Source organism: Mus pahari, chromosome 5 (assembly GCF_900095145.1).
Source record: "Mus pahari chromosome 5, PAHARI_EIJ_v1.1, whole genome shotgun sequence".
Lineage (NCBI taxonomy): Eukaryota > Metazoa > Chordata > Mammalia > Rodentia > Muridae > Mus > Mus pahari.
This window is the reverse complement of record NC_034594.1, coordinates 21,149,185-21,163,201: the sequence shown is the minus strand read 5'-3', so window position 1 is coordinate 21,163,201 and position 14,017 is coordinate 21,149,185. Positions and strand designations below refer to the sequence as shown.

The 14,017-nt window shown below is 43.3% G+C and overlaps 1 protein-coding gene across 1 annotated transcript in view; it reads right to left on the bottom strand.

Moving 5' to 3' along the window:
- Positions 1–14,017, bottom strand: part of Slc9a4 (solute carrier family 9 member A4) — a 50,962-nt gene that overhangs the window by 26,927 nt on the left and 10,018 nt on the right. Inside the window, exons 3-4 of the mRNA XM_021198946.2 lie at positions 3,211–3,470; positions 834–1,051 (exon numbers count right to left, since the gene is read on the bottom strand). Coding sequence (XP_021054605.1) covers positions 834–1,051; positions 3,211–3,470 — 478 coding nt within the window. The remainder of the gene's footprint in view (positions 1–833; positions 1,052–3,210; positions 3,471–14,017) is intronic.

Below are 14,017 nucleotides of genomic sequence, written 5' to 3'. Positions count from 1 at the left end.
GAGAGAGAGAGAGAGAGAGAGAGAGAGAGAGAGAGAGAGAGAGAGAGAGAGAGAGAGAATGTGTTTGCAGTCACACAGAGGCCAGAGTACATGTCTTCCTTACTGTCTTCTCCACCTTATTTTTGAGAGAGAGCCTTTTGCTAAAACTGAAACTCACTGATTGGCTAGACGGGCTGACCACAAGCCCCAGAGCTCCTCCTGCCCCTCTCTCCAGGCCTGGAGTGACAGTGTGAGTGGCAGGACCTGGTTTTTTATGAGGATTCCGGGGATCAGAACCCAGGCCCTCATTCTAGGGCAGCTGGCTCATTAGTGACTGAGCGATCTCAGTCCCCAGGAATGACCACTTTCAAGATAACTCACTCCTTGGTCTTTTTCAGGCTTTATCCTCATCACCCATCCATCCCTTAGCGCGGTTCAACTATTTATGGGAATGTTTCCTGACAATGTTTGTCTCACATAGGAGACAGTTTGTGAGATCTCACTTATCCTGGATCGAAAGTGTAAATGCCCACAGTTTATAATCTATATCTGAGTTAGCATCTGAGAGGCTACAAACTGACAAGGAAGTGGCGCGACCGATATATTTACTGAGTTATATTTAAATGTGTAGATGTGAAAGCATTTCCTTTCAACAAAACACAAAACACCTCCTGCTCCATCCTTGCCTCTGAGGACAACTTCCACCGGTGACTTTGAGCTGGCAGGGAAAGCCAACAGCAAGTGCCTGTAGTCCCCTATGCAGGACAAACAGTTAGCATCAACTCCCCCCCCCCCTTGTGGTCCAACTGAGGGGAAGCCAGGCAGCATCGTGCTGGGGCTCTGGTGTCTCTTACTGATCGCTCTCCAGATCTGGCAGAAGAGCAGAGTGAAGCAGATGAAAGCCCAGTTCCACTCGTGGTTCTTCCCAATGGTGGACACGCCCATGAAGATGAAGATCAGGGTCTCGCTCACGCTGCTCAGCATCTTCATGAAGTACTTGATGGTCGTGTACGATGTCTGGGACACGTTCTCTTCCACGTACTTTTTCATGGTCACTGCACAAGCTGTGATGCTACAAAGGGGGCAGAGGCTTAGAGACACATAGCATTTGCCACACCCAAGGCTGCCTGCGGTCAGCAAGGCTGTGTATAGAAGCCTATCTCGGACTAGAGTCCATTTCTCATCATTCCCTTCTCAGTCTGCGGGCCACAGACTGCTGCCTTCCTCCTTAACCAGGTGTATAAAAAAGCAAGTGCAGGTGTGGCATAGTTTTCATAACACACACACGCATCACACTCATAAACACACATACCACACATTACATACACATACCACACAAATCATACACACACCACATACCTACAGTCACACATACACTCTCATGCACACACATTCTACACTCATAAACACATACACCACACATCACACACATACACCATATACACGTCACACACAGACAGTCACACACACATACAAACACATACCACACACCACACATACCATATACACACCACACACACCATACACATACCATCCAATAAAGTCACACACACTCATACATACACACACGTGCACATTACACTCATAAACACACATACAACACATCACACACAACACATATCGCACACACACTACACACACATCACATATACGCCACACACACACATACAGCACACACAAACACATGCTACACACATCCATCACATTCACACACAGTCACACATAGACCATACACACATCACACACATATAGTCACACATACACACACTCATACACTCACATATCACACACACACATACATACACGCACACACGCATACTGGCACATCTTTCAAAAATGTGCCTGGACCCCCCCTTCCTTTACTGAGAGCTTTTTCAGCCCCAACTCTAGCTAGAAAATACTTGACTCTGCCTTAAATCCAAGTACATCTACTTCAGTGTGCTGTATAGTGCACTCAGCACACTCTTTTTTATTTAAAAGAAAGAAAGAAAAAAGGGAAATTTCTGCCTCTGTGTCCTGAGTACTGTCATTACGTGCACACTCCTTCCAGCTCCCAGACAGTATTTCTTTCATAAGTGTTATTCAAATATGTTCAGTTTTTCCTTTTTCACCTAGGACAAAGTAAAGAAAGCCCCTTTCTTTGTCCTTGAAGTTGTGGTCATTTTTAGGTGAGAAAAAAATAATAATGGTACCTAAAGTCCATACTACTATATTTAATTGACATAGGGATTTCTATACAATTTCTGTATGATTAAACCTTTCTGCCCAGATACTTGGATGTCTGGACAATGTCTGGAAGAAAACAAAGCCTGATTTAACCAGTCAAATGGAGATGCCTCAGTCTAAGAAAATCATTTCAGTTAGGAGGGCATGAGGTTGAACGCCTAAACAGATGTCATCCCTGGGACAAAGTACTGGGCACGCATGCTTACCTACTTAGCTGTAGTCTCTCCTGCTGGGTGTAGGGTGGGTGTGGGTGGTGTGGAGTGTGGAGTCAGGGTTGTAGGGTGTATGGTGTGTGGTATGGGTGTGGGGTAGAGGGTGTGGGGTGTGGGATGTGTGGTATGTGGGATGGGTATGTGGTGTGTGGTGTGGGGTGTGGGTGTGTGGTGTGTGGTGTGGGATGTGTGGTGTGGGATAGGGAGTGTGAGGTGTGGGGGTCTCAGTGTGGGGTCAGTGTGGGTGTGATGGGGCTCGTGGCAAATAATGACAGGCAGAGCCCAGAATGGAAGTTCCTTGTGGCCTGCTCTCCTTCTCCTTTACAACTTATTATTATTATTATCATCATTATTATTAAGACAAAGTCTCCCTGGCTGCCCTGAAACTCCCTATATAGATCAGGGCCTTGAACTCACAGAGCTCCACCTGACTGCCCACTGAGTGCTGGGATTAAAAGCGTGCACCCCATGCCTGGCTCTCAACTTTATTTTTCCAGGAAGAGAAGAACTACTCAGATGGACTTCAAGCTTGAAGTGTTCCCAGCTCTGCTTCGTACCAGCTTTTCCCAAACATTTTAAATTGGCATCCTGATCGCCAGACGTTCCTCAGGCAAATGTCGGAGAGAACATTTGTTTGGCAAAGGACCAGGTTCAGCTTTCAGAAAGTTAAGAAATCCTAAACCCTCCAGTGCCTCGGGGGACTAACATCAGGCTTTTCCCAGATACCCAAGCCAGCTAGTTCCTAAAGCATCCACACATTCCCACGTGACTCCATCCATAAGGTTGTACTCACGCCAGGATTCCCGAGAGATAAAGTGTCTCGGCTACTAAGTAAGACAGATAGCTGAACATGAAGACGATGAGGGGCTCGATCGCAGAAATGTTCTGAGTGAAACGTGTGATAAATGCGGAAATGAATCCAAAAATGATGCCAAAAAATACTCCCCCACATCCCACGATGACGAATCTGGCACACCCAGCCAAAATGTCCACCGCTTCTATGTCCTCAAATTTGTGCATCTTAGTGAAGGCAATTAGTATGTTGTATAAGACCTGGAGAAGTACAAACGAGAGAAACATGAAGTGGAAGTAGCATTATGTGATTCTTGACTTCACATTCAATTAAACGGAGTACACAAGTCAATGGCACAGATATTAACACAGCTACCCAAGTTTTAGACGCACAACATGTTCAGACATATCCAGATTCAGTGAAGAAAGGGGAAGTGTTGGGTTTCATAAATGAGCGTATGACAAATGTTTAAGGAGGCGGGGATGCGAATTACCTCAATTTGATTATTACATACTGTACACATACATGTTGAATGATTATTTCACCCCATGCACAAGAGTAACTCTTCCACCAAAGGAAAGTGCTTATAACAAGTGAGTGCTCCCTGTGAGCCATGCTGTGCTCCATGCCTCTCTGCTTTGAATCTAGGACACTGTATCATTAACTCTGCAATGCCTTCCAGCTTATTCTTTAAAGAGAGCGCACTGTTAATCTCCCTCAGTAGAGAGCACAGAAGGAACACTGGAGGGGAACTCTCTCTGGGTCCCTCTGGGGGAGTCAGCCATGTGGATAGGAGGACTTCTGGTGAAGCCGGAAGGAGCCACTGAAAACTATTCCTCAGCAGCCTTGTGGCTTAGGCCTGCGGAGGAGCCTTCTGCAAAGGGCCCCGCAGGGGACAGTGCTTGGGTCTAACCCACGCAGCTCGTCTCTTCCTTCCCTGTGTCTTCTACTCTGACGACCGACCTTCTGCCCATGCTGGAGCTCAGAATCTTGCAGCACCGAGGTTTTTAGAACCTTTCAGAAAGGGATATTTAGTTTGTGGAGCCCATCTTGGCCAGATTCAGCATAAAGGAGTCAGCCACCTTCCCTGCTAATCACTAGTCTATCCACATTTTCCTCAGTACATCAGAATCCACGCAGGTTTTTACGCACTGCTCGGATTCTCCGGGCCTGGACTTCCTGCTTGCTGCTCCTTTGACATTCTTCCCTATATAGACACTCGGGAAAACTAGGCCTTTACACATGCTAGGCATGCAATCCGCTACTGAGAGTTTGTCTAGCATATCTCTAGCCTGATTTTATTTTATTTTATTTTATTTTATTTTATTTTATTTTATTTTAAGATAGGATCTTAATAAGCTGCCCAATCGGGCCTAGAAACTCTATAGTCAAAGCAGGCTGTGATGGCTAATCTTCATCATCAACCCTGTAGGACTTGGCATCACCATGGAAATTAATACCTAGGTGTGCATGTGAGGGAGTCTCTATATTGGGTTAACTGAGGTGACTTTAGCTGTGAGTCCAGGATGGCATAAGAAGGGAAAAGGGCCTTGACGCCAGCATGCATCACTCTTAGAAGGTGAGCATTAGTGGTTTGTTGCTAATGTCATAAGCAGTAGCCAGAAAGTTTGGCAAGATATAGACATGTTGAGAGATTGTAGCAAGCTTTTCTTCCTTTACCCAAAGAGAATTTTTAACTCATTTGGAGGAGAAAAGAGTTGAGGATAAGGGTGGAAGAGGAAATACTGTGCAAATTTGCTGGAGGTAATGCACACACATTTGTATGTATACATACACACAAATGGATATAGCAAATTTCTGAGATGGGAAAGTTACTTTTAAAGTGGGAGATTTGCTTATGAACTTTTAAGCCAGATTTGCACCCATGTGTGTGTATACTAAAATCTAGAAATGTTGAGAAAAGAGAGTGCAGCAGGTGACCTCCCTGTGAGCTCACACTTCTTCCCACAGAGACCGCCACCAACACTATAAATGTGTCTTTCTTGTTCCTGCTTGTTCCATCTGTGTGATGCAGATCCCCAGTGTCTGTGTCGGTGGCACTCAGAGTCCCTCAGATCTCAGGTTGCAGAGAGGGAACCCCCCCCCCCCCAGCTATCTATACTCAATCTCCACCAGTTGTTCTCCAGTGAGGACTGAGGTGGAGTGGCACTGAGGGATGCCCCTTCCACGAAGAAGCAAATACTCCTCTGATTGCTGTCTTCAGTCTGACACTCTCCAGGGGCTAGGCAAACTCTGAAAAAAGCTCCAGCCAGTTTCCCTCTGTTTCGCTCTGGTCACTGTGTATCTGGCGCTGAGGGTTCTCCCTGCTCCCTGGCTTCTGACATGGGAGCCTCCCTAGTAAACTCTCTACACACCTGATACCTTCTGCATTCTTGATCTGTGGGTGATCTAAACAATATCTATGGATGGATGGATGCAGCAACCATATGTAATATATTTATAAAATTTATCAAGTATACAAAGTTTATTAAGACATGTTTGGGGAAGAGCTTGGCTGAGCCTTCAAAAGTTGTTGGTGATTCATGTTTTCTGAGTAAATCCAAAAACAAAAACAAAAACAAAAATAAACAGGAAACCCGTGTGGCTGTATTCTGACCCCATGACTTCACTTAGCCTTGTATAGCTTTCTATCTGGCCATGGAGAAATCTACACATGGGTCTTCAGAACTTTGGATATTGCCCCTTTGGGCTGGATTCACAAAGAGGTGAAATAGGACCAGAGGATGGCCCCACAAGTCCATAAGAAGTAGGTCTGAATGAGGTAATGTGGGTGTTTATTTGATTCACAAATCCGGAGGAAATCCTCGGAACATAATTGAAGCTCAAAGATTTGCATGTTGTGGCCACAAACACAAACTCTTTTACATAGCTTTCCAGACTGCCAGTAGCTACATAGTCACCTGGACCGATTTGGCCCCTGGAACCCTGTGGTGACGAGTATAGGAGGATGTCCTGGCATTTTCAGAAGCTAAGTGGTCACATAGCTAAGAGACTGCACTTATGCACACTCTGTCCTACTCCATGAAAAAGCTTTCCCTTTCAAAATAGCAGTCCCTGGCTGTCATTATAATGGCAAAGGATGACTGTCTCTGGATTCATTTCAAATGTATATATCTGTCCTGTGTGGAGAAAGAAGTTAAACATCAGGAAGATCTGCAACACATGAGGAATAAGACTCATTTGCCCCCTCTTGACTCATTCACTCCAGGAAAGGGCCATGTTACTCTTGACAAATCTTCCCAGCCTTCCATGACTACAACCAAGGCCACCATGAATGTGTATAAACCCATTCACACCACACACCCCCCACCACCACCAAACCCTCACATGAAGACGAAAAACCTCAGCAGACACACTGAGGCTCTAAAGTGGAGAGCTGGTTCCAAATGCAAACATGTCTTCCTGTCTTAATGACTGATGTCTACAGGATATACTGCTGAAATGGGTGGATTCTGGGCCATGCTCCATCCCCATAAAACCACTTTAATGAATATACAAAGACCATGAATTGATAGTGTGAGCTCCTTAGCACTAACCACTTCAGTGCTTAGTTACAGAAAGTGGCACCTACGCTATGACCTTGGTGAGTTCACAAAAGAGTGTTCCATTCTAGTAGGGGTATGGGTTCTTAAGTATCTTCAGAAGCCACCATGCCACCTGGTGACTGCATAATCTTAGTGATCTTAGCTTCATGTGTTTCTCTATAGTCTAAAAAGCAGAAGTTTTGAGAATGGTCATCTTTGGGTTTATCATCATCTTTTGGGGGAAAGTGTTTGATACTTAAGCTTTAGCATGATGCGAGCTGCAAGTTTTCCATCTAAGTCTGATATAAGACTGCAAAAATGGCTCAGTGGTCATGAGCACATGTTGCTCTTGCAGAGGGCAAGGTTCAGATCCCAGCACCTCATAGTGGCTCACATTAATTTGTGGTTCTAGTTCAAAGCAATTTGTGAACACCATGCATGTATGTGGTGCACGGATATTACGCAGGCAAATATACATACACATAAAATACAAATTAATTTGTTTTTTAAAATAAAAACACTGAGAGCTAAATAGTTACTGATTCCTCCTACATTGTCATGAGTATTGGTCAAAAATGAGCGGTGAAATCTGCCAAATAATTAACATTTGTTAATAAAATTATGAGTTTTATTTGCAAGATGAATTAAATTCACAACTGTATTTGTCTGTGGTCATAATATTTGTGCTTTATATATATTGTTAAATTTTATTTTATAACATTTTACTAATAACTTTTTGGCCAGTAGTCATGAAGGATATTGGTCTGCAGGTGTCTTTCTTTAATATATCTTTGCCTGGTTTTGATGTCGGGACAAAGTTGTCTTCATAATAAGGTGGGAAATTGGTCCTTTCTCTGTTATGTCAGAAAGAGTTTATAAGGAGTAGACATTCTTTCTCCCTTTAGGTATAGACAATGTATCATTTTATAATGATAAGTTATTAATTATTACCACCCTTACTATTATTGTCGTATTAATGCTTCCTTTGACTTGATTCTTCTTGTTACAGGGGAGCCTTACGTCATTGGTTCTGGTCTTTCAATTCTTTAATAAAGAGGTTTGAAAGCTATAAATGTTCCTTAAAGTATTATCACATAAACTATGAATATTGTCTTTTTACTATTTTGTCAAAATGTTACCTAATTTCCTTCATAGTTTCTTTTGGGGGGGGTACAAATTTTGAAGAAATGTACTGTCTAATTTCTAATTATTGGAATTTTTATTTTTGTTTTATTTTTATTCTGGTGTGGGTGGGCACAGAACATACTCTGGAAGGTCTAAAAGTTTCTAATTTACGGAGGTTTTATTATGGTTGAGTACAGTGGTCATTTTCCATAAGTATGTGCTTAAAATAGAATGTTTGATTTGAGGTGGTCAGACGTGGCACTCATAAAGAACAACTCAGCCAAGGTGGTTGGTTGGTAAAGTTCAGACCCTCTGTACTGGCTAATTTTGTGTCAACTTGACACAGCTGGAGTTATCACAGAGAAAGGAGCTTCAGTTGGGGAAGTGCCTCCATGAGATCCAGCTGCAGGGCATTTTCTCAATTAGTGACCAAGTGAGGAGGGCCCCTTGTGGTGGGACCATCTCTAGGCTGGTAGTCTTGAGTTCTATAAGAGAGCAGGCTGAGCAATCCAGGAGAGGCAAGCCAGTAAAGAACATCCCTCCATGACCTCTGCATCAGCTCCTGCTTTCTGACCTGCTTGAGTTCCAGTCCTGCATCCTTTGGTGATCAACAGCAGTATGGAAATGTAAGCTGAAGAAACTCTTTCCTCCCCAACTTGCTTCTTGGTCATGATGTTTGTGCAGGAATAGAAACCCTGACTAAGACACCCTCCATGTCTTGCATATATTTTTCTGGCTTGTCCTATCACTTCCCAAGTCTGAGTTAATAGAATCTCCTACACTGCTTGAAGACTAATTATTGCCTCTTTGTGGACACTATCAGTAGATACATGATATGAGTTTGGGGTATCCTTATGAAGTAACATTTTCTTCATAATGATATACTCTTCTTTACCCCTGCAATGCTTCTATCACTACAGCTAGTTGATCTTGTGTCTGCATGACTGTACCAGCATCCTTATCCTAGTTGCCTACATTTTTCATGACTCAGAATTAGGAAAGTTGATTAGAGCAGGAAAAAATATATCTATTACAGTAGAGTCTAAATGAATGGCCAAATATGTTCCTTGGGGAGTTCTGGAGTGACAGCCATCAGTACTGTTTACCCTGAGTTTTTCCCTTTAATAAGCACATTTTAGGACTGCACTTGTGGCCTTGTTGACATTGGTCATCACTGGCCATATTTTGAGTGTGACAGTTTGGAGCAGAGAAGAATTTGTTTCCAAGGTGGGTCTCTTGTTTCCTGATACGAGACTACCCTCCTCCCTGTAGCACAGTAACCAGGAGTATTCAATATAGTAGATGCTGAATGGTTTCCTAAGGAGCTACTTTACAATCAAAAGGCACAGTACCTTGAGTAACTGTCATGAAAAGACACTCCTATTGCCCTGAAAGGTACAGACTAGTAACAGAGAACATGGAATCTATTAATGCCTGGGATTGGAATCCCTTAGCATTTGTTCATAAGCTCAGAGAACTGGGGCCAAGCTAGCAAACTGAAGAGGTGTCAGAGGCCATATTGGGGAAGAGGGAAAACTGGGTGGTAGTTCACTTGAAGATCAGCCAACAAGTCCTTTAAGGAACTCCTCTCCTTTTAAAAGGAATGAATGGAATTCTGAGCTCCTGCACCAACTTGGAGCAAATGCTTTAAAATACTTTTACTGACTAGTATCATCATCATCTCACCATACAGAGTCACTTAAAGCCTGCACTATGTCTTCAACTATAAAAGCAAACATCAACAGTGACAAGTCAATGTAAGGTCACTGAAGACTGGGCCTGTGGTTGGTTTTTCTGAAAATGCCATAGTTGGCATTCTTGGATGGAGCAGTGTCTGAAAAGGAAACTGCTCAGTGGTGGTTTTATATGGACAGACAGATGACTGGATATGAGGACATAGATGGGAAGATGGATGGAAGGATGGACAGATGGGTGGATGGATGAGGGGGACACAGAACCCCTGGCATGACCTGAAGACAAGTGAACTACATCATTAAGATAAGAGTGTTGGGGGATGAAGATATGGCTCATGGTTTAAGAGTACAAACTACCATTGCAGAAGTCCCAAGTTCCATTCACAGAAACCAGGCCAGATGCTCACAGCCACCGATAACCATTCCAGCTTTTGGGGGGGGGGTGTATGATGGCTTCTTCTGGCTCTTGTAGGCACTTGAATTCACAAGTATACTTCTACATATGGCCATATAATTTAAAATTATTTTCTGAAAAATCAAAGGATAGTCTATGAATTGGGATGGGAAAATATCTCAAAATCTCCAGTGTAGGAATCACCATGTATACTGGCTGGTTTTGTGTGTCAACTTGACACAAGCTGGAGGTATCACAGAGAAAGCAGCATGAGGAAATGCCTCCATGAGATCCAGCTGTAAGGCATTTTCTCAATTAGTGATCAAGGCGGGAGGGCCCAGACCTTTGTGTCCTGGGTTCTGTGAGAAAGCAAGCTGAGCAAGCCAGGGGAAGCAATCCAAGCAGCACCCCTTCACGGCCACTACATATGCTCCTCTCTCCAAGTTCCTACTCTATGTGAGTTCCAGTCCTGACTTCCTTTGGGGATGAACAGCAATGTGGAAGTGTAAGCTGAATACACAATTTCCTCCCCAACTTGCTTCTTGGTCATGATGTTTTGTGCATGAATACAAACCCTGACTAAGATACTACATACAGAAGGCTTCACTTGGACCAGAAGGTTGGACCAGTCCAAGAGACCCCACAAACAGTATAGGCATTGCTACTGCCCTTGGTTCCCTCCTAGAACCTGAAGGCTAGATGCTACTGTTGAAGACAATACACTCCAGACACAGGACTTGGAAGGCTCAAGCAGGAACTGATCTGGAAGCCTTCTCTCTAAGGACTGTCTCTCATAGTATCTGAAGCTGCTATGCAAGCTGCCAAGATAGAAAAGCCATCAATAGTCCTACCCATGTGTAAACTCTGTGAGTCACAATAATGACTTGCACGGCAAGATATTCACAGGAATGAGATAGGGGTACTTATACCTTAAGGTAACCAGCAGCTGCCTAATTGAATGTAAGTCACGCTTTATTCAAAAGAAATCTATGCATAGTGCTACAAACCAACGAACTGGTAAAGCCACAGACCCTAGAGGAAAACTTACTACTTCTACTTTCCTAAACCAAAATCATTCCTAACTGCAGTCTAAATTCCTGTCCTTATACATATAAGTACTGCTCTCAACCCTCATCAAAAAAAAACCTTCCTTTTGCAGCAGATGCAATGACCATTATAAAGATCCAACACTAGTGAAAATGAACAGAACAGCTGACTATGAAATACTCAACTTCAACTGATACTTCCACACCACAGCCCCAATATCAGAGACTTAGAGAACACCACAAAAGAATAATCAGACAAACTCTTAGAGCTATAGGACTGATCTGCTGAGAAATAGTGTCTCCCATACATGTCAGGGAAGCTGCACCCATGAAATCTCAACAACATGGATGCTTAAACAAGACTATCACTATGGCAGTTGTTGACATATTGCATATTGACTCGGATGGAGGAGCTCTCACAAGGTTCCTCCATTAGATTAAAAGATATAGACAATTCATAGCTGGAAAGAGAGAGAAAGAGAGAGAGAGAGAGAGAGAGAGAGAGAGATTGGGTTTTACCCAGGGATAAGACCCTTGAAGGATTATCCAATTCCAAGAGATCAGTCCTGCACATGAATACATACAAACAACACTAAATAGGTTGCACACATATATGTACACTTATACATGTACATATACACACAATACATATACACACACACACACATATATATATATACATCATTTACATAGTACATATATACATACCTATACTACACATACACATATACATATAATATATATACACATACATATACATATACATCATAATCTGTATAATAAAATTTATTGAGGAAGAAATGATGAATTTGTGAGGGAACACAGGAATAGTAGCAGTGCAGAGGCAGAGTCAAAGGCTTTCTTCCCCTTAAATATACTCTAATGTTATACTACAAGCTTGTACAACAAGTTCTACTAAGTGATGGTCATTTGCATAATTACCACAGAAGCCATAAGGAAAGAAAGTACTTGTCTGTCAGCAATCACTACTCCCGTGATCCACCTCAGGAGACTTTTCACATGACACTGCACATATTCTTTCATGTTGCAGCCCAGCACGCCCAACTGAGAACACTGGCACAAGTGTTGGCAGAGGGTGGTCTGGCAAATAACCACAAGACTAGGAAGTCTGCCTGGCTATATCTGGCATGCGAGCGTGTCCTCCCCAGGCAGGAATTTCCATGAAAATATTATATAACCTTCTAGGGGACCTTTGTGGCTGGGACGGGTTCTAAGAAAGCACAGAATAGGCGGGCACATAGTAGTAGATTGTAGGTTGATTATAGCTTAGCAAGAACTTGGAAGGCTCACAGTGTGGGGACTCGAGGCAGCATATAGAATTATTTGCTCTCACATTCAAAGGCAGCTAGGATAATTGGCATGGTCCTTAGTGGTATGGACAGAATTGCTTCTGAGTGGTTTTTCGCCCTCGCTCTTGTTATTCCTTGAAGAGTTAAAGGGTCATCACTCTCTTCCTTAGTATTTCTCCTCCTCTGCATCCATTTCTACAGATGCTCCACTCCACCTTCCAACAGAGAAAGGGCAGCTTGGTTACTAGCTGGATGTTATTCCTTTTTTTCAACCCTTAGGGCAAAAGCGAGTGCCCATAACCCCAAGGAACTCATAAGTGCCTTCTGATTAAACAAATACTATTGAGTAAAATTCAAATCTCAGCTATTCCCTTGCTTCAAGCAGTGACAGATGCTCCAAGTGAGTATTTGTAGTCAAATCTGGGAAACTGTCATGAAATCATGACTGAAGGTCCCTATCTAAGAATATGTTTGCCTAGCATGCCACTGAGGGGCTGGCCTTTGCTAAGGTTCAAATCTTTCAGGTTGCTTATTGGTGAGCCGGTAACTCAGACCACAGATGTATTGGAGGCAATCTGCTACCCAGTTGTGGAGGACATGAGGATTAGAGGTGTCTCCCCAGGTTAGCAAAACTCTTAAACACACTCCTGGGGACTTCAAAGCACTCCTGGCTTCCCTTGCTCGTGCTAGCTCCTGCCACCTTTCCAGTCTGTCCCATGTCTCCCTGTCAGAGGGCAAGCTAACCAGATAAACCTCGAATTATATAGCTGCCTGCACATTTGTAAAGGCTGAGTCCCTGTAGGTGGGTCTGACCCCTCACTTGTCTCCAGTGGTCTGGAAGTGCTCTGGGAAGGGCTTGGGCCTTGGGCACATCACAGACTCTTGAGTTGACCAACCAACCACTGATCTGGTTGCCTAAGATTATACCTTTATGTCTATTCCCTGTAGTCACCAAGAAGGTGATATTTCTTGTATAAATCTTCCTCTGGGCTATGGGGATGAAGGGATACTTATCCATCACCTACCATGTGCCAGATATTGACAAGCCCAATTTTGTGACCTTACAGCTACGTTCTTAGATTGTGTAAGTCCAGCCCATCTCATATCTAAAGAAGTTATTTTGAGATCTTTGCTTACAGACTATGAGTTTATAGTCCTCATACACCAATCCTCATACTGTTTCTTGCAAGAACTGTTGAAACACATCTCCATGAATTCACCACAAGCTGGAAAAATCATGACTAAAGTGCACAGAATTCAGTTCATCTAGCCCTTACTCCAACTCAACATCCCGGAACACTGTAGAACACTGATAACTTCCTCTCAAGAACAGGGTGCTGACTGAGGAGGTGGCTCCATGCTACAGCGCAATACTCAGAAACATGGCCATAGCACACTGCATCAGTCCCTGAAGGCCCACATCTGGTGTCTTTTTTGCCCATGGTAATATTAAAGGGATGAATCCTTAGGGACCCTTTGTTTGCTCAGAGCTAAATGATGGGTTCTGTGGTGTAGACACCAACAGGAATCAGCTGGAATAGAAATCAAGAAGGCTACCAGGAATCCTTTCAGAAAAATAAGGAATATGAGACAGATGAGGTGTAGTGGCTATTCCTGGTTGTCAACTTGACTATATTTGAAATGAACTACAATCCAGAATTGGAAGGCTCACCAGTGAACCTAATCTGGAGAC